Genomic DNA, 21,116 nt, shown 5'->3' with positions numbered 1-21,116 from the left:
CATGAGTTGTTAGTGTACAGCCTCACTGCAATGCCATCTATTCATGCTTGATATCCACTGAGAACATGTGCAAAACAATAGTGTTGCACTGAAAGCATTAAGGCTGTTATAATCTCATCTGGTACCTTTGTCATGCTAACGCACATTTCCTTTACTTTCTGCAGTCGCAGCTGTTGCTCTGTCAGGAGCTGTGGATGACGTCAGCTGCTGAGCCACCTAAAGCCCTGGGAGACAAATGTTCTCCTGTTATTTTTGTTTTCTTACTGTCTTGGAGATCTGAAATCTCCTGCTGAACAGAAATGTTCAGAACTCAATTAATTGATGCCTTTTTTTAATTGTTGCCTTGTCTGTTCCAGCCCATGGTGTCATCCTATTAATAACAGAAAAAAATTATTATATATATACTGTATATATATATCTCAAGGCTGTATTTATTTGACTGAAAATACAGTAAAAACAGTAATATTGTGAAATATTATTAGAATTTAAAATGACAGTTTTCTGTGTGAATATGTGTTAAACTGTAATTTATTTCTGTGATCTGCAGCTGTATTTTCATCATCATTACTCCAGTCTTCAGTGTCACATGATCTTCAGAAATCATTATAATATACTGATTTATTATCAGAGTTGAAACTGTTGTGCTGCTTAATATTTTTACATATATATATTTTTTTCTGAACAATTAGAATGATCTTATAAGGTAAGTCCACACTTTATTTCTGCTGTGATCTTTAGGCCTTTGAGTTCCAGTGTTCTATATCTATATCGATTACACATCCCTAGTAAAAAAGTAATAAATTTAAAATGCACTTCTTTCATACTAAGTCTAGTTCAAATGTATTGACATATTTACTGACATATTGCTCAAGAGTTACTGATATAATAATAATAATAATCAAACTTTATTTGGCGTAGTACTTGTGCACAATGCACATTTCTTAATATTAAGCCTAAAATGTGTTTTAATGTCACTATTGATGAGGATTGTATGATCTTTGAATAATATCGGTCTTTAGATGCCAAATATTTAAAGTGTACCTGAAGTATACTTGCAATAGTTCCACTTTAGCACAATCAAATATACTCAGTATATCTTTAGTTGTACCTCAGCACTACTGGAGTACATTAAGCACACAATCAGTTGTTCCAATTTAGCAGGTTTGGCACAGTGGCTCAGTAGTTAGCACTGTTGTTTCACAGCAAGAAGGTCCCTGGTTCGATCCCCGGCAGGGAAAGGAGACCTTTCTGTGTGGATGCGTGGTCTCCCTGTGCCAGATTGGGTTTACTCCCATAGCCCTAAGACATGCAGGTTGAAGATTCTAAACTGTCCCCCAACTTGTGTAGACAGACTTGTGTTTGGGTTAACTGGTTCTCACCATGAATACAGCCATAGATGCTGGAATGGCGTTAATAAATAAACAAACAAACAGTTCCAATTTAGCAGCCTTTAAGTATACCAGTTTGGTATAACAATACCAGTCTAAAACAACAATTGCAGGGTATTTTTTCTTAAAGTGCCCCTATTATGGGTTATGAAAGGTTCATATTTTGGTTTTGGGAGTCCCAACAACATGTTGACATGCATGCAAGGTCACAAAAATTAAATTTTCTTATAATATGCATTTATCCTTTATCTTATAATATGTATTTATTATTACTCCTAAACGATTCGCTCAACGATTCATTTTTCCAAACCCCTCCTTTGCGTGACGCTAATCTGCGGAGATTGGTCCGATTGGTCGCTTTCAAGCAGTGCTGCTTTGTGTACAGCGTTACCGGGGAAACAACTATTTTTAATGCTCCAAAAGCAGCACCTACTGGCAAAAAATGAATTTGCATTTTCATTCAGACCAACGCATAAAATCAAGTTTTCCCAGGTCTGTGCACGCAGCAAGTGGGTGGGCAATATGCTAATGTTTCATGTTGACGTCAACATGAAACAGCTTGGGATTAGTTTTAAAAAACGACACGTTTCAATGATTCAGAATCGTCTCTTTCTTTTGAGAGACAATGGCTGTATCCGAAATCGCCCCCTATACCCTCATTCACTATTCCCTACATTAGTCCACTCATACAGTTCACTTGAAGTGAATGAAAACGAGTGAGTGAATTCGGACACTGAGTGAACCGGAAGGACTGCCGCTTTTGCATAGTTTGCTTGCTGTTTAATAATCATTTGAAATGGGCCGCTCCAGTAGTAAGATTAAAGGATTTATCTTGAACTCTGTCACAGAAATTAGTTCATTTACAACGAATTTGTATCTGTGTTGTATTACACTTATTATGCCGTGGACAAGCGCTTTTAAAATGAATGAATGAATGCATGATTCAGCTGCGGGCGCCATCTTCTGGCGAGACGCGGGAATTCATTTGAAGCGCGACTCTCACAGTGCATTATGGGTTATCTCTAGCCGTTGAGTGTACATCGGTTGTACACTCGTTTTTGCGGTGCATTATGGGATTGAATGAGTGCACTCGAGAACATCCACTATGGTTTCAGACACCACTAAAAATGGCTGTCCCCTCAAATATTTGAGGGTATAGGGGGTGATTTCGGATACAGCCAATACATTTATACACACTGCACTTTCAGATTTAAAACTTTTCAGGATGTTTTCATTCACTTAGAGCTGTGTTACACACTGCATGATAACTCATTTTCAAAAATCCATAATATGGGCAATTTAAGTACATACATATGTAAATGCCTTAGCATGAAATAAATGTATTTCAAACATTTTAGTACATTTATTTTTCATTAGGAAACACTTGCACACAGAATGCTACAGACAGCTGAGCTGACTACATGTCTGCTATTATATGCTTGCATTGAACCTCAACAAAAATTCCTTATAAATAATTGCATACTGTAAATATTATTTATATTCCTTTCCTTTTGATATCCATCTGAGGTCAAATTCCCACACAAGGCTTAAATCTGAAGAGAGATTCCAGCGCTGCCATTGGATTAGAGGCACAATGGAGCACATTAACTAGGGTAATCCTGAAGAATATCACAAGTCCTTTCATATGACTCTGACGAGAGCGGGCCATTACGAGACAACAGTGAGGAACTATACAAATATAGTCAAATGTCTGTGAGTACTGATTATATATATATTATTGCAGATTCATTAATATGTTTTTTTTTCAAATATCTTAAACTTTTTTGCTTGTGAGAACAATGATATTCATATGATAGGCTATGTGTTAAAGCAGTAAGGGGAAATAGCTTTTGTACTCTCTCTCCCTCTCTCTAATACCAACTTTATCTTTTTCAAATACAAAATAAACATGATTATAGAAGCTTTTTTGCTCTTTGAGTTGAGTTGAATGGAATGTGGTGGTTCACTGATATTTTCTCAGTTTAGAACTTGTGCCTAATGCAAACCTTTTAGTTAATTTGGATGTTATTGTAAATACTTGTCAATTTATTTTAAATCAAATAAAGTTATACTCATAATCCTTAATCTAGTCAATTTTTGGTCTTTTCACGCTGCGCTGAACCCTGAGATAACTTCGTTCCAAACCCTGCTTTTAAGCCCGGGTTTTGAGATGTGACTCTGTCTAAATGTTGATGCCCCTCTTCTGATTACTAGTGTTTTGTTTATCTTATTTCAGGTTTATGAATGTGTAACACCCATGAATCTTTCATCTCAAAGGCCTCCATTTCTTCTCAAGTTATCTTTCATTGGGGGGGGGGGGGGGGGGGGGGGTTACTTGTCAAGAAATGATGGTGGCATATTTCAGTTGTTCAAAATGCAGCTGACCCTACCTGCAGGTGATATATAATAGTTTTAACAAAGCCATGTGTTATTGCACATCATGTATTTTCAGATAAACGTACGGGTCACTACAATGGATGCTGAGCTGGAGTTTGCCATTCAGCCCAGTACCACTGGTAAACAACTTTTTGACCAAGTATGTATTTTGTATGGAATTTAGACAAGTCATTAAATGCAACGCAATACACATTGAACAATGAATGAGATCACTGCATTTGTCCTCTTGAAGGTTGTGAAAACGATTGGACTCCGAGAGATCTGGTACTTTGGACTGCAGTATCAGGACAGCAAGGGCTTCTCTACATGGCTGAAACTCAATAAGCGGGTTAATCTTCATCATATTTGCATGCTTTTTTTTTTTTTAAGATTTTAAGAAAAAAAAGAAACAACTGAAATTTTAACTTAATAAATAATCAAATATTATTTTTAGTCTTTCAACCAGTTAACAATTTTTCTGCATAAGTGTGTTCATTGTGAAATGCACACTTTTAGCTGAAGAATATTCACCCACTACCACTTGCTGTATGACTGAGGCAATCACAAAGCAATAGCAGTCAATTTGACAGAGGTGTATTTAATAAAATGCATTTTCTTCAGCAAAAATGAGAACAGAAATGATAGACCTCCACAAGTTTTCATGCTTGTGGTTGCCAGACGTCAAAATTTTAATCCCCCTATCAGAGCTTTTCTCATAAAAAGACATATTTTCTGCCCAGTGTTTTACTGAGTAGCATGATCCTGCAATATCAACACATTATTATTATTATTATTATATGCTATTTCATAGCATTTAAAATTAAATTCAGCATTTGCATTATCAATTTCCAGGAATGATTTACTGTTTTTTTTATATATTCATACATCTATATATTCTCATAACCAATCCTTAACCCTAAACATAACAGCTGGTAACCCCCTTGAAAGTGGGTTGTTTCTTCCAAAGCAGATCTATTTTCACCTGACCAAACTCCTGCCAGATCCCTAAAACTACATACTGGTGAATATGTAGCCAGTTCCTGGACAGAGCATCTGCAGCCCGCAGTACATAAACATCCCTATAATGAAGCAAACTGGAGAAGTGACCACGTTAGAATGCTGTGAGTGAGCCGTAGCAAATACTCTTGACTTTGTGCACAAAGGGACGTGGCGGCCTGCCAGCACTGGAAAAAAAGTGCTTTAAAGCCAGAGAAGCTACAAGCATTTCCAGCAGGTAAATGTTGTCCATAGGCTGGACCTCCAACCACTGGCCACTGATGCCTCGATGGTTCCAAAGGATGTGTTGGTCATTATTACCTAATGGTATGCCCACTGTCAAAAAGACTAGTGATGCCCATTTCCAAAAAAGCATGTATGCAATAACACCATAATTTGTTGATGGAGATGATGAGATGGGTGCAACTAAAGGCTGTTGTTCCACACCTGCAGTGGTTGTAGGTGAAGTAGCCCTAAAGGAATCACAACAATGCATTCCATTAGCATTGCAATCAGTCTCAAAAATGTCCCAAACTGGAAAGATGCACAGAGATGAAACTAAGCAAGAGACTGAGACTGAGATAGAAAGGCACGCATAGTGACAAAACAGATTGTCATTCTGATGAACGTCATGGACTGCATATCAGAATCCTGTCTGGCTTTTATAAACCAAAGCATAGGAGCTTCATGTTATGCATGGAAATCGAAACATGGAAATTTGCATATGCAACGTTTGTAAGCTAATCCTTCTCTGTCACTGACCAAAGAACAAGAACGTCGGGCCCAACATGTGAAAGGAAGCTTCTTTAAGAAATAGTTGAGTCTCTTTATAGCCATTCAAAATTGGGAGAAAACAATAACTTATGTAGACCATCTCTTTGAATGCATAGATGCCATTTTTATAACGATGTAACAAGTACATTGGGTGTTGTAAGTAATCTTAATGATTCCTAATTGCATCTACTTTCGGAAGGCCAAATAAAGTGCTTTTGCTTTTGTATAGAAACACACAGCGTCTCCCTGACATGGCTGCTTCAATACTACTGCGGTTACTGAAACCACGCCTTCTTTCTTGGCATGCACATTTGGGCTGCATTATGCAAATATTTCCACATCGTGATATAGACATGTGGGGGCGTGTTTTAATGAGGTGTCTGGATCAGCCTTTTCTTTTAGATAGAATAAATCCTTTTGTGGGAGACTTTGAGATTTGTATCTCTGCAGATCGTATACATGGACAAACAGCTACATAACACACTAAAGAAAAAGAAAACAAGAAATCGCATCATATGACCCCTTTAATTAGCTTAGATGGAATAGGGTACATAGGGTTGGAATAGGGTTTCGGTACAGCAGGAGGAAAAAATACTATATATATATATATATATATATATTTTTTTTAAATTAAACAATGTTTTACTGTATAAATTAATCTTTCTTTAAATGAATGGAATTATAATTAAAAATGTCTTTAAATCTACCTAATAATAAAAAAAAAATCTATAGGCCTAAAAATCACCCTCAGCTTCTGCTCTAAACTATGGGGTGTAACGTGAAGAGTGTGACAACGGAGTTGGAGGATCCAAATGCAAGGCTTTATTAACAGACGTGGTCAAAACAGGCAGGGTCGGGCACCAGCAAACAATATAATCCAAGGCAGAGGAAAAAGAGTAGTCCAATAAACAGACAGTGGTCAGGGCAGGCGGCAATCAATCAACAAACAAGGAAACAGTCCAAAGATCAAAACACGGGTAAACAAGGAAACACGGAAAGGTAAACTCAGAAATTAGGAACAAGGAAATGGCTATTCAATAATCAGCACTCTAGAGTGAGTAGGCTTGTTCGAGATGAACTGTATTAGTCTGCCACCGGCTGGCGAGAGTAGCCGCTTGGAATTAAAAGCGGAGATGTCAAGTCGGACACTTTCTGCTCCTGGTAGTGATGCTCTCACGCTGTTTCCATACTCTTATCACAGATAAAGTGAATTAAATGCAATATTTGTCAAATACAAAACGTTTTTATGAGCAACAGAAACACTTTTTTTATATACTGCTTAATACAGCGCCATTGGTTCATGAATAAAATTAAACAAACCTATACTATTTAAATACCAACAAAGTGGGGATATATATGCTTTTATCAGTGTTTTTGATAAAAATGACTCAAGATAACAGTGTGACTATACTAAAAAGCTTTACTGTTATAAGTCAAGTCAAGTCAAGTCTGCTTTATTGTCAATTCTTCCACATGTACGGCACATACATACAGAGAATTGAAATTGCGTTACTCTCAGACCCTTGGTGCATACAGTTAACATTAAACACTTACAGTAGATGTTCAAATACAGATAAATACAGTTTAAACATAAGTACATACAACTATACAGATATACAGATGAGGACATTGTAAAAAAAAAAAACACAGATTTGTGAGCATTATTGGAATTAGAATAAACACTCAACACACCTCGTGCTTGTCATCACAGAATCTAACCAATGAGTATAAAGTGTGTCGCCATCAAGGCTTTTGCAGACGATATTGAGAAACTGCAGCGCCTGACCTCGACGGCTGGTCTCGTTTTGCTCTCGCGGTACTTTGATGGCACATGTGATCGTAAGGCGGCTGCAGCGCCGATCAAAGTCAGACAAATGTTCTAACCAGAATGCATTGCTTTTGTCAGGCGGTAACCGATCTTTGCGCCGCATGAAGTCAAACAAGCCTAGTGTGAGCATCTTTTATACTAGACCAGGAGAACACATGACAAAACCAACCAATGAAAACAAGACACATACAACCATGGAACCAATCAGAACATGCCACACATACAAGGGTAGCACATGACAAGATCACATGAGGGGCAAGGAACACATGGGAAATGGAGTGCCCCCTAATGGAGTTCATGGGCACGCTAGCTGGCGATCGTAACATGGGGAGTCCTTTTGCATTACTATGAGTTTGCAATTAACCACAGAGCCCAAACTTCAATTTAATTACTATTTATTTTTAACTATAATAATCAACACTCGCAAATCATATGCAAACATATAAATTGCACTGAATGCAGTTTTTAAATGAACTTCTAAATTGTAGGCTACAATTTGTATTTGTTGTCATAACTTGCTTCATAAAACATTTATTTAAATATAGGCCTACATTACAAGATTAAGACATAACTAACAGGTAAAGCAAAATTTAGCCAAGTCTAATATTTTGTGAAATGCTCTTCTCTAGCCTTCATTTCTCTGGTGAATTGATGAGCTGTAGACACTGATGACTTGTCTGAGGTAAATGAAATGCTATGTGACATTTTGTTTACAAGCTGCTTTAATCGCATATTTCCCTGAGTGAAACACTGATTGTGTGATTACATGAGGCATGAGATGTTAATTCATGTTTATTTTGCGTTCAAACTAGAGTTAAAGAGGAAGAGCTGATCGCGCTCGCTTGAGCTCCGCGCTGAACTGAAGCATTTACACAGCAAGCTGTCACGCCTCATCAAAGAGCGCCAAAAAGGCATTTATTGTCAGAATTTCCTGAAAAAACTGAATGATTTGTTCGGTAAACGTCCATACCGAGCCGAAAGACCCGCATCTAAAATTTATAGTATGAATACTTGTACCATTACGCCGCTACTCTAATAGTATCGATCTTGGAAGTATAGTACTTCAAAGTCATTACTTCTATGCTTTTGGGAAATGTCAACGCCTGTTGATGCTTTATTTTTATCGTTAATTTAGCCACTGTATTAAATAAATACTTGGGGTTGTGTTTGTTTTCTTCTAAAAGAGACGAAAATGTAATCAGATCTTGCAGTTTTTAATGCTTTTCTGTAGGAGAAGGTACATTCCCGCCATGCAATTCAAAATACCTCTAGTTTTGTTTTCTCCCAGCTGTGCTCCATTTTCCGGGCTGCTCTCTTTAGGGCGCGAGTGTGCTCATTATACCACAGTGTCGGACTGTTTTCCTTAATCTTCCTTAAAGTGCTAGAAAAGAGAGAGTCCATAGTTTCTGTTACATCATCAAGATATTCTTGATGGCCCTAAGCTATTGGATATGCTGAGGAATTGAGATAAAGCAGGAAGATTATTTATAAAGAAGTCTTTTGTTGTAGAAGTAATGGTTGGGCAAAAAAGTATTTAGTCAGCCACCAATTGTCCAAGTTCTCCCACAGAGGCCTGTAATTTTCATCATAGGTACACTTCAACTATGAGAGACAGAATGGGGGGAAATAATCCAGGAAATCACATTCTGATTTTTAAAGAATTTATTTGCAAATTATGGTGGAAAATAAGTATTTGGTCAATAACAAAAGTTAATCTCAATACTTTGTTATATACCCTTTGTTGGCAATGACAGAGGTCAAACGTTTTCTGTAAGTCTTCACAAGGTTTTCACACACTGTTGCTGGTATTTTGGCCCATTCCTCCATGCAGATCTCCTCTAGAGCAGTGATGTTTTGGGGCTGTCGCTGGGCAACATGGACTTTCAACTCCCTCCAAAGATTTTCTATGGGGTTGAGATCTGGAGACTGGCTAGGCCACTCCAGGACCTTGAAATGCTTCTTACGAAGCCACTCCTTCGTTGCCCGGGCGGTGTGTTTGGGATCATTGTCATGCTGAAAGACCCAGCCACGTTTCATCTTCAATGCCCTTGCTGATGGAAGGAGGTTTTCACTCAAAATCTCACGATACATGGCCCCATTCATTCTTTCCTTTACACGGATCAGTCGTCCTGGTCCCTTTGCAGAAAAACAGCCCCAAAGCATAATGTTTCCACCCCCATGCTTCACAGTAGGTATGGTGTTCTTTGGATGCAACTCAGCATTCTTTCTCCTCCAAACACGACGAGTTGAGTTTTTACCAAAAAGTTCTATTTTGGTTTCATCTGACCATATGATATTCTCCCAATCCTCTTCTGGATCATCCAAATGCTCTCTAGCAAACTTCAGACGGGCCCGGACATGTACTGGCTTAAGCAGGGGGACACGTCTGGCACTGCAGAATTTGAGTCCCTGGCGGCGTAGTGTGTTACTGATGGTAGCCTTTGTTACTTTGGTCCCAGCTCTCTGCAGGTCATTCACTAGGTCCCCCGTGTGCTTCTGGGATTTTTGCTCACCGTTCTTGTGATCATTTTGACCCCACGGGGTGAGATCTTGCGTGGAGCCCCAGATCGAGGGAGATTATCAGTGGTCTTGTATGTCTTCCATTTTCTAATAATTGCTCCCACAGTTGATTTCTTCACACCAAGCTGCTTGCCTATTGCAGATTCAGTCTTCCCAGCCTGGTGCAGGTCTACAAATTGTGTTTCTGGTGTCCTTCGACAGCTCTTGCTCTTGCTCTTGCCCTTGGTCATGGTCATGGTCATGGTCATGGTCATGGTCATGGTCATGGTCATGGTCATGGTCATGGTCATGGTCATGGCCATGGCCATGGCCATAGTGGAGTTTGGAGTGTGACTGTTTGAGGTTGGGGACAGGTGTCTTTTATACTGATAACGAGTTCAAACAGGTGCCATTAATACAGGTAACGAGTGGAGGACAGAGGAGCCTCTTAAAGAAGAAGTTACAGGTCTGTGAGAGTCAGAAATCTTGCTTGTTTGTAGGTGACCAAATACTTATTTTACAGAGGAATTTACCAATTAATTCATAAAAAATCCTAAAAAATGTGATTTCCTGGATTCTTTCCCCCCATTCTGTCTCTCATAGTTGAAGTGTACCTATGATGAGAATTACAGGCCTCTCTCATCTCTTTAAGTGGGAGAACTTGCACAATTGGTGGCTGACTAAATACTTTTTTGCCCAACTGGTAAATAACAAGGAGTTGAATTTACAGCTTTAGCTATATGGAATATACATGAGACTAGATAATGATCTGAGATATCATCGCTCTGCTGCAGAATTTCAACGCCATTAACATCAACTCCATGTGACAGTATTAAATCTAGAGTATGATTTTGACAATGAGTAGGTCCTGATACGTGTTGTCTAACCCTGATAGAGCTCCGAATGTCTATAAATGCTGATCCCAATGCATCTTTTTCATTATCGACATGGATATTAAAATCTCCAACAATTAAGAATTTATCTGCAGCCAGTACTAACTCTGATAGAAAATCAGCAAATTCTTTAATAAAGTCTATATGGTGCCCTGGTGGCCTGTATACAGTAGCCAGTACAAACATCACATGGATTTATCATTAACACTTGTTTCTCGGGATAATGTTACACGAAGCACCATTACTTCAAACGAGTTATACTTGAAACCCGACCTCTGAGAATTACTGAAAATATTGCTATAAATTGTAGCAACACCTTGTTTGCCTTTTGGACATGGCTCATGTTTATAACAGTAATCTTTGGAGAGACTTGTTTAAAATAATGTAATCATCTGTGGTCAGTTGTCATCAAAACCCATGCAGTTCCCCTGGGACACAGAGGGGAAGCAGGAGTACCATGTAGTATCACATTTGGGCATCATCAGAAAAACATAATTTCTGTTGAGCCTAAGGTTAGGTGGTGGAACGATACCAAAAATGAGGCTGAACAGGTGCTTAATGGTGATGAGCAGCAGTGTTGGGGGTAGCACATTACAAGTAACGCAAGTTATGTAATCAGATTACTTTTTTTCAAGTAACTAGTAAAGTAACATATTACTTTTTAATTAGAAAATATCTGAGTTACTTTTTCAAAAAAGTAACGCCAGTTACTTTGTTTTCCCATTTATTGTTTTCCCATTTATTGATTCACAAGTCTCCTGTTCCCATATTGGGAGAAATCAGAAGTACAGAGGCGTTGTGTGCGCTGTGTGAACATGATGTTACTGTACTTCTAGAATAAATGTGAATGTGCATTAATTCATCTCACTCACAAAAAAACTGATTTAGTATTCATCAAAATGAATTAAAACAGTGAAATGTAAACTCAGAATATGACGCAAACCTTCAATAATTAAATACTTTAAATAACACAAATGTATTTAATCTCATTTTATTAACCAATGTCTTTGCTGCTGACCTTTGATGATCCAGTTCAACCATACTAATAAGCAAAAATGACTTTAGATAAACTAACAATTGTGCTTCATTGTTTTTTTTTTTTTATTATTATTGCTGAAGAGTGTTGAACCTTCTCAGAATCAGAATCAGAAAGAGCTTTATTGCCAAGTGTGTTTGCACACACAAGGAATTTGTTTTGGTGTTATGAGCTTCCAGTACAGAAAGTACAAACATAGTGCAGACAACATATAATTAAGGTGATAAAGAACACTAATGAAGAGAATATACAATAATTAAGAATAACAATAGTAATAAAAATAAAAATATACAGAAAAGAGACATGACCATAGACAGAACTGTGACTGTGCATGTGCCCTATGTACAGATGAAGGTTTGATGAGTTATTTACAGATGTACAGTACCGGGGTGTGTTATGTGTTGTTCAGGTGGGATACGGCCTGGGGGAAAAAACTGTTCTTGTGTCTGGCTGTTCTGGTGCTCAGTGATCTGTAGCGCCAGCCAGAGGGCAACAGTACAAAGAGAGAGTGAGCTGGGTGTGAGGGGTCCAGAGTGACTTTCTTAGCCCTTTTCCTCACTCTGGAGGTGTAAAGTTCTTGGAGGCTGGGCAGAGGGGCACCGATAATTCTCTCAGCAGTCCTAACTGTCCGTTGTATTCTTCTGATGTCTGTTTTGGTAGCTGAACCAAACCAAACAGTTATAGAAGAACATAGGACAGACTCGATGATTGCAGAGTAGAACTGTTTCAGCAGCTCCTGAGGCAGGTTGAACTTCCTTAGCTGGCGGAGGAAATACAGCCTCTGCTGGGCCTTTTTCGCAATAGAGTCAATGTGATTGTCCCACTTCAGGTCCTGGGAGATGGTGGTTCCCAGGAATCTGAATGACTCTACTGAAGTCACAGTGCTGTTCATGATGGTGAGTGGGGGGAGAGCAGGGGGGTTTCTCCTGAAGTCCACTATCATCTCCACAGTTTTGAGCTCCAGGTTGTTAAGACTGCACCAGACAGCCAGCTGTTCAACTTCCTGTCTGTAAGCAGATTTGTCACCGTCCTTGATGAGGCCTATGACTGTAGTGTCGTCCGCAAACTTCAGGAGCTTGACAGAGGGGTCATTTGATGTGCAGTCATTCGTGTAGAGGGAGAAGAGCAGTGGGGAGAGAACGCAACCCTGAGGGGCGCCAGTGCTGATGGTGAGAGTCCTGGATGTGAGTTTGCCCAGCCTCACTAGCTGCTGCCTGTCTGTCAGGAAGCTGGTGATCCACTGACAGATGGAGGAGGGCACAGAGAGCTGTCTCAGTTTGTCTGAGAGAAGGTCAGGTATGATGGTATTGAAGGCCGAGCTGAAGTCCACAAATAAGATCCTTGCATAATTCCCAGGTTTGTCGAGGTGTTGCAGGATGTAATGCAGTCCCATATTGACAGCGTCATCCACAGACCTGTTTGCTCTATAGGCAAACTGAAGAGGATCCAGCAAGGGTCTAGTGATGTCCTTCAGGTAGGCCAGGACCAGTCTCTCAAGTGACTTCATGACCACAGACGTGAGTGCGACAGGTCTGTAGTCATTAAGTCCAGTGATTTTGGGCTTTTTGGGGACGGGAATGATGGTGGAGCGTTTGAAGCAGCAGGGAACTTCACACAGCTCCAGAGATCTGTTGAAGATTTGTGTAAAGATGGGGGCCAATTGGTCAGCATAGACTTTTAGACAGGCAGGTGAAATACCGTCTGGTCCTGAAGCTTTCCTAGATTTCTGTTTTCTGAAGACCCGGTTCACATCCTCTACACAGAACGCAGGTAGAATTGGCCCATTCCTCCATGCAGATCTCCTCTAGAGCAGTGATGTTTTGGGGCTGTCGCTGGGCAACATGGACTTTCAACTCCCTCCAAAGATTTTCTATGGGGTTGAGATCTGGAGACTGGCTAGGCCACTCCAGGACCATTCTACCTTAAACGCAGGTAGAATGGTGGGGGAGGGAGTAAGGGGGGTTGCAGGGGGGGAAGGTGAATGTGTGAAGTGCAGATCAGAGCGGGTGCTGGGTGTCAGTCTGGCCTTTTCAAATCTGCAGTAAAACACATTGAGATCGTCAGCCAGTTGTTGATTCTCCACAGACTGTGGGGGTGGTGTCTTGTACATGGTGATGTTCCTCAGACCAGTCCATACCGACGCCGGATCGTTGGCTGAAAGTTCTTTTTTCAGCTTCTCAGAGTAGTTCTTTTTAGCCACTCTGATCTCCTTTGTTAGTCTGTTCCTGGCCTGGTTATACAAGATTTTATCCCCACTTCTGTAAGTGTCCTCTTTGGCCTGACGAAGCTGTTTGAGTTTCCCAGTAAACCACGGTTTATCATTATTGAATGATAAGAATGTCCTGGTGGGGATGCATATATCCTCACAGAAACTGATATATGATGTTACAGTCTCTGTGAGTTCATCCAGATCGGTGGCAGCGGCTTCAAAAACACTCCAATCAGTGAGGTCAAAACAAGCTTTTAAATCTTGCTCTGCTTCATTAGTCCATCTCTTAACCCTTCAGGCGCCAGGGTTTTTTGGAAAAAATGCTGGATTTTGACATCAAGATTTCAAAAGCTTGTGGCTTGAAATGGCTTAAAGATAGAGATCTACTGTAAATTAGAAAAATGTTGGGCATGACCGAAAGTTTATGTGGGGTGTAAATATACTCATCTAATTTGCATATTATGACGTCATCGGGGGCGGCCCTCTTGAATTTCATAATATTTAGGAAATAGTAGATATTGAATTGATGTTTGATTTTTTTTTTTTTTTTTTTTTGTCTTTTTCTCCTCATTCCAAATAATCAGAAAAGAGGAAACCAACAATAAAACAGAGAAAGTACTAAATTATTACTATATTACTATTCTATATAGTAGTAAAACGCATGTGAACAGTAGCCTACTTTTTGATTTGCATGTTGTTGTTATTTTTTGTCTTTTTATCCTCATTCCAAATTATCAGGAAAAGAGGAAATCAACAGTAAAACAGGAGAAAGTAGTAAATTATTACTATATTACTGTGCCATAGTGAAATATATGTGCCTATTTTTTGATCAGTTGACCAGCTATCTGCCCAATCAGGTATCTATGTGACAGTTTATAGTTCTTGAGAGTATGGTAGCTCTCATTGCATGGCACAGCACACAGATCTACCCCAAACTGACTGCACCTGTACTGTCTGCCGGCGGCCCTTGGAGCGCGCGATCAGAACAAACGGCGCAATCCGATTCTCAGAGAGCAACAGCTCTCCTATGGACACTAAGACCACGTCCACCCCTGCCACCCCCATCCCCGTTGGGCAAAGTGTTGAAATGATCACTTGTATGTGCTTTGTGAAGGATCGCCCCTTGCGCGCGGCACCATTGCGCGGAAAAGATGTACCGGGAGAAGCACGATCATTAGACGGCCGATCGTCATTTCCAAAAGGCAAATATTCCCCTTCAGAGTCAGAATCGGCGAATGACATTTGCAACACATCCTCACAGTACAACTTTTTATTAGCCGTTTGGCGATTTTCTCTCACAAATCTCACAATTTACTCAGACGCTATGAACTGAATTGCTTTCGCATCAATGACACGATAGCTCACTTACTCTGCTATTTCCTCGAACAATTTTGGTCTAGAATCGAAGTACTACATGTCTGCCATCTAGTGGAAGGGAATACAAATGAGCCATTACACCAGATTAGGAACTACAGCCCATTTCATGAAGTATGACGTCTTGTCGCAATTTTGCGACTTTGGCGCTTAGAGGGTTAACAGTTCTTAATACAGGCTTAGAAGATTTGAGTTTTTGCCTATAGGTCGGTATGAGATGAACCAAACAGTGATCAGAGAGCCCCAGAGCTGCCCGTGGGACAGAGTGATATGCATCTTTAATTATTGCGTAACAATGATCCAATATATTACTGTCTCTGGTGGGACATGTAACGTGCTGTCTGTATTTTGGCTGTATTTGGCTCCTGTGTTCTACTGTACAGACGTGAATTTCCTTCAGCCTGAAGTTTATTCATTACACTTTTTGGTGTGAAAGGGCTTTTACATTTGCTTTAAATAGAACTTCTTATATTAAAAACAAACAATCAAGCCTTGCTCAGGTTTAAAATGTAACCCGAAAGTAATGCAAAAGTAACACATTACTTTCCAGAAAAAGTAACTAAGTAACGCAATTAGTTACTTTTTTTAAGGTTTTTTTATTAACGCAATATTGTAATGCATTACTTTTAAAAGTAACTTTCCCCAACACTGATGAGCAGATGCTGCCGGCATTCTGAATTTTGGGGCATGCTGCATCTGTATAAGCTGCAGGGCGGTCACAGATAACATGTGTTTTTCAATCACCACAGCGTTCAATCCGAAAAGATGTCCAGGGACATGGCATTTTTTTGTGGTTTCTGCCATTAAGTCAGGTCCACTAGCAAAATATGGGATTCCTGGGTATGGTCAAATCCAGCCAAATACAACTGTCTCAAAGACATAGGCAGTGAACTGTAATGTGGGCATGGGTCTGTAAGCGCCTCGCTGGAAGATGTAGAGCATATCTAAAACATGAAATCAGTGCTTTACTAAACAGCTTGTTAGCTCAGCATGCTAAAACAGCCCAAGAACAACAGAGGGCACTCATGTTGTTTCACACCTGTAGAAGGAGAAAGGACACACCAATTCATTTTTTATGCCATTCTCTTGCTAACTTCCCTCCATCTCATTCACTCAGATGTACATCATTGATTATGTTGCACAAGTGCCCACTACTGGTGAAACGCTTGCAATTGGCTGAAATGGAACTAAGCCCTTTATTACTTGGAATGCGCTATGGATTTATTATTTACACTTTTACTTTATGAATTAGTTCGATGCAGCATTCTATATGTATAGGCACGCTCGGGCTGTTTTAAATATAAAAAAGTTAAATAAAAATATTCATATATTGTGTTGTTTGGGGTGGGGGTAAATTAAAGATGTCACGATTGTGATACATTGTGGTGTATAGATCGGCCTGAAGTGATATTCCAAACCACTCCTACCTCTGAATTGTTAACACTTAGATTGTGCTTTTGTTCTTCCTTATTTATAATTTAGTGATATTAAACTTTATTTATGCTTTATGGATGACGATTGTAATCAAGGTAAAGAACATACTGAAATACATCTAACAAATGCATTTGTATTTATATGTTAGGTGACTGCTCAAGATGTCAGAAACGAAAACCCACTGCTGATTAAATTCCGAGCAAAGTTCTACCCTGAGGACGTGGTTGAAGAGCTGATTCAAGAAGCTACACAGCGTCTTTTCTTCCTCCAGGTGAAAGAGGGGATCTTGAACGATGATATCTACTGTCCACCTGAGACGGCCGTTCTCCTGGCCTCATATGCTGTGCAGATGAAATATGGTGACTACAACAATGAATATCACGTGCCTGGATATTTGTGCAGAGACAAACTGCTGCCACAAAGGTGCTTCTCTATTCTCTATTCTACTCTTTTTACACCAACTAAGATCGCATTATAGTATTGTGTTTTGAAAGTTGCTGTTTTTCATATAAATACCTTCTTTTAGAGTTCTAGAACAACACAAACTGACTAAAGAGCAGTGGGAAGAACGAATCCAGGTGTGGCATGAGCAACACAAAGGCATGATCAGGTAGAAACTTCACAACTTCTGAACCTAAAACTAGCTGTTTGAGTACATGGTTAGTAAAGCTTTATCCCCACAGAGAGGATGCTATGATAGAATACTTGAAGATTTCCCAGGATCTGGAGATGTATGGAGTGAACTATTTCAGCATCAAAAATAAAAAAGGATCAGAGTTGTGGTTGGGTGTTGATGCTTTGGGGCTCAACATATATGAACGTTCAGACAAGTACATCTTCATCTATATTTTATTTGTAAATTTAATGCAACTAATACAGCAAATTCAATTTGTTGTAAATTCTTTGCAATGGACTGTGCCATGTTAGTATTCCTGTTTTTCAACAGGCTGACACCTAAGATCGGATTCCCTTGGAGTGAGATACGGAATATTTCTTTCAATGACAAGAAATTTGTCATTAAGCCCATAGACAAAAAGTCACCGGTAATTAAAAATCATAAATTTAACCCTCAGTTAATTAATTAATTAATTCACTCACAGTCTTTCACCTGCTGCACTACATGTCCTTTGCTCGTCCACAGGACTTTGTGTTTTATGCACCTCGTCTGCGCATTAACAAGCGTATCCTGGCTCTGTGCATGGGAAACCACGATCTTTACATGCGACGCCGCAAGCCAGACACCATTGAGGTGCAGCAGATGAAAGCGCAGGCCAAAGAGGAGAAGAACAAGAGACAACAAGAGAGGTGACAACATTAATAACAGATATATCACACAGCACAGACATTTTTTATGATACCTGTGGTAAAATAACTTTATCCGGTATACTGTCTTTTATAATTAGCACAATAGCTCTGTTCTAAAACTTAGTGAGCTGTCTAGCTAGACAGCTTTTTAAAGCATTGTGGGAATGCTCCTTAATAGCCCACAGGTAAAACATATAGGTAAAAATATAAGTTGATTTTTTCAATACCTCTAACTTCTGCCAGTGCTCCTCTGTTATGGTATTTTTACACTTGCTCTCCTATTGAATAAAATAAAAAAAGAAACCCAGAACAAGCAACTTTTACTTTAGAACTTAACTTAGAAACTTTAACTTTTAGAAAGTATATTTAGTATATCTAGGTCAGAAATAATAAAAAATGTACAATGGAAGATAATAAACAAAGATAAAATAAATGGACCTTCACACTGACTTTTAAAGCATTTAGCTATATACTGTTTAAGAATATACATAGAGCCTATTTGCTTTTTGCAATGCCTATCCAAGCATTAACTATTCACATCCCCTAATAATAATAATAATAATAATAAAAAAAATAGGACTACCTTCAATATTTATAAATCAATCAATCAATTCATAAATATGCATGCCTGCTTAATGTGCCCATGCCATTCACCAATTAGGGATTCAGATTAATGCATCTCTGCAATTTCAGTGACAATGCAGTCAACTCTGGCTGCTTCGCAGTGGTTTCTTATTCTTAAAGACCATAGCAGAACTGAAGATGCACTTAAGGTCATATCTGTATATATTCTGACTCCAAGGTACTGGTTGCATATTTGAATGGCTTGAAAAGAGTCACCACAGTTTAAAGAGTATTCTTGTTGATGCATTTTTCTTTGTCATACTGTTAAGTATCCAACGGTATTGTTGTAATGTAATCATACTGTTGAAACACAGAATCTAGCATTTCAAAATTAGAATTCCATCTTGTCTCCACTAATTACTTTAGAGACTTACCCAGTTTGACTTACCCATATTTGAATTAGGTGACAAGGTTTTTCACATCTTTCAGAAGCTGGCCATCTTCTGGTGTTTTATCCATCACAGCGAACAAGAATGCTTGAGAAAGTCGTTGTAAATGACCTACAACTGCTTAAAATGTTGCAAAGACACCAAAGGAAAACAGATGCTTTTGCCATTTATGAGATCCTTGTGAAAATGAGAGGAGTAGGGAGAATCCGGCACTCTGCTTAGAGTTTTATTTTTTTTTAAACAAATTTTGTTCACACTTCCAATGAGTCAGTACCAGTTAAAATTGTTGCTGGTCTTCTTGCATTTACATGTATTTAACCAGCAGATATCCTCAGCATGCTACATTTTGAGTCCATCCAATCACGGCGATGTACTTTTCTGTTGTCTGCCATTTAATGAGTGAGCCCTTTAAATTCAAATGGATTGATTAGCTGTCAGTGTTTTATTGTTCATCAGCTGGAAAAAAATTCTCAATGCGATCCCAATTATCCCAATTGTTCCTTCCATTATCATCCTTAAATTATAGTTACACCATATAGTGTGGACTCTCAGCAGGGCCGCTGCTGGCCAAGTGGGTGCCCTAAGCAGAATTGTATTCTTGTTCCCCCTCCCCCAAATATTATGGATATAAAAAAAATAAAAAAACACTATAGGGGTCAAAATAGAACTTTAATAAAATATAAAAGTAAACAAATACATTGTCATTAAATTGCATTATTTACAAATTACAATTTTAGCTCTAGACAGTTACCTTTGGCTATTATTTTATTAATACAGTTGTCTGATTGATTTTTTTAGTCTCAAGCATTCAAAAATCACACAAAAGAAAATTGAGCAGTTAAAGGCTAAATATTAAAGATTAAGTGGATATTTGAACAAGCCTAAATGTTTGGTTAAATGACTTGGTCATTCTGTAATGTATTACCAGGCCTTTGGCTCCCTTTACAGGCATTTGTAAAAATATGTTATGTAAATATTTAAATAGGTTCATTAATAATTATGTTTAATTGAAAAACACTGTTAAAATGCATAATTTAATACAAAATAAACTATCATTATTGCCTCATTTTTATATAATGTAATTTAAGTAATTTTAAAGGCTGTTGCTGGCTTAGGTCTGTTTTTATAACCACAAAAAAAAAAAAAAAAAAAAAAAATGTATGAATGTAGCCTACCTAAAAATGATGCAGGGGTATCATCTTTTTTTTTTTTTTTTTTTTTTTTTTATTCTTTTCTCGGCTCTGGATTGCTGATGTCTTTCCATCAATTATGATCATTTGCTTTCAGCCGCAAACATGAGCCTAATCTAGCCAGTGCTGGGGAAGTTCACATCATACCTTGGTCCTTAGCAAACCTGAGCCTGTCACGTTCCCTCTCGGGGTTCAAGGAGCGAGGAGACGTAGAGGTACCAATAAATCCTTTTATTGACGACACACACAATGAGACGAGGAGCTTGGGGAGAGACGAACATCAATGACGATACTGACGATAAAGACCGGACACAGGGGCTAGGAAACACAGGGATTATAAACAGGGAAATACGGAACAGGTGTGGACTAATCAAACACAGGGCTAGGGACTAATTAAACTAATGAAGACAAACGAGGACAGGAACAGGAAGGCCAAATATGGGCACGGGAGGAGGGGAAACACAAGACAAGGACTGACATTACGCCCCCCTCCGGAAGGCGTGTCCTCACGCCTAACACCATCCAATGGGGAGGGGGGGTGGGCGCTCTGGAGGCCTCCAGGGCGGTGCCCGTTCCAGGGGCCATGGCGGGTCAGGGGACTCGGGAGGCCATGGCGGGTCAGGAGACTCGGGAGGCCATGGCGGGTCAGGAGACTCGGGAGGCCATGGCGGGTCAGGAGACTCGGGAGGCCAGGGCGGATCTGGAGACTCGGGAGGCCATGGCGGATCTGGAGACTCGGGAGGCCATGGCGGATCTGGAGACTCGGGAGGCCAGGGCGGGTCAGGGGACTCGGGAGGCCAG

The 21,116-nt window shown here is 39.3% G+C and overlaps 1 protein-coding gene across 1 annotated transcript in view; it reads left to right on the top strand.

Moving 5' to 3' along the window:
* Positions 1-3,865: 3,865 nt before the first annotated feature.
* LOC306883133 (radixin-like) overlaps positions 3,866-21,116 on the top strand; it is a gene marked incomplete at its 5' end in the record, with an annotated part of 30,888 nt that continues 13,637 nt past the window's right edge. The window contains 5 exons of the mRNA XM_079438237.1: positions 3,866-3,924; positions 17,334-17,417; positions 17,491-17,637; positions 17,754-17,850; positions 17,949-18,112. Of these exons, the coding sequence (XP_079294363.1) occupies positions 3,866-3,924; positions 17,334-17,417; positions 17,491-17,637; positions 17,754-17,850; positions 17,949-18,112 (551 nt within the window). The remainder of the gene's footprint in view (positions 3,925-17,333; positions 17,418-17,490; positions 17,638-17,753; positions 17,851-17,948; positions 18,113-21,116) is intronic.

The sequence above is a fragment of the Barbus barbus genome (genome assembly GCF_936440315.1).
Source record: "Barbus barbus genome assembly, chromosome: 17".
NCBI lineage: Eukaryota > Metazoa > Chordata > Actinopteri > Cypriniformes > Cyprinidae > Barbus > Barbus barbus.
This window is presented reverse-complemented; position numbering and strand designations above follow the sequence as displayed.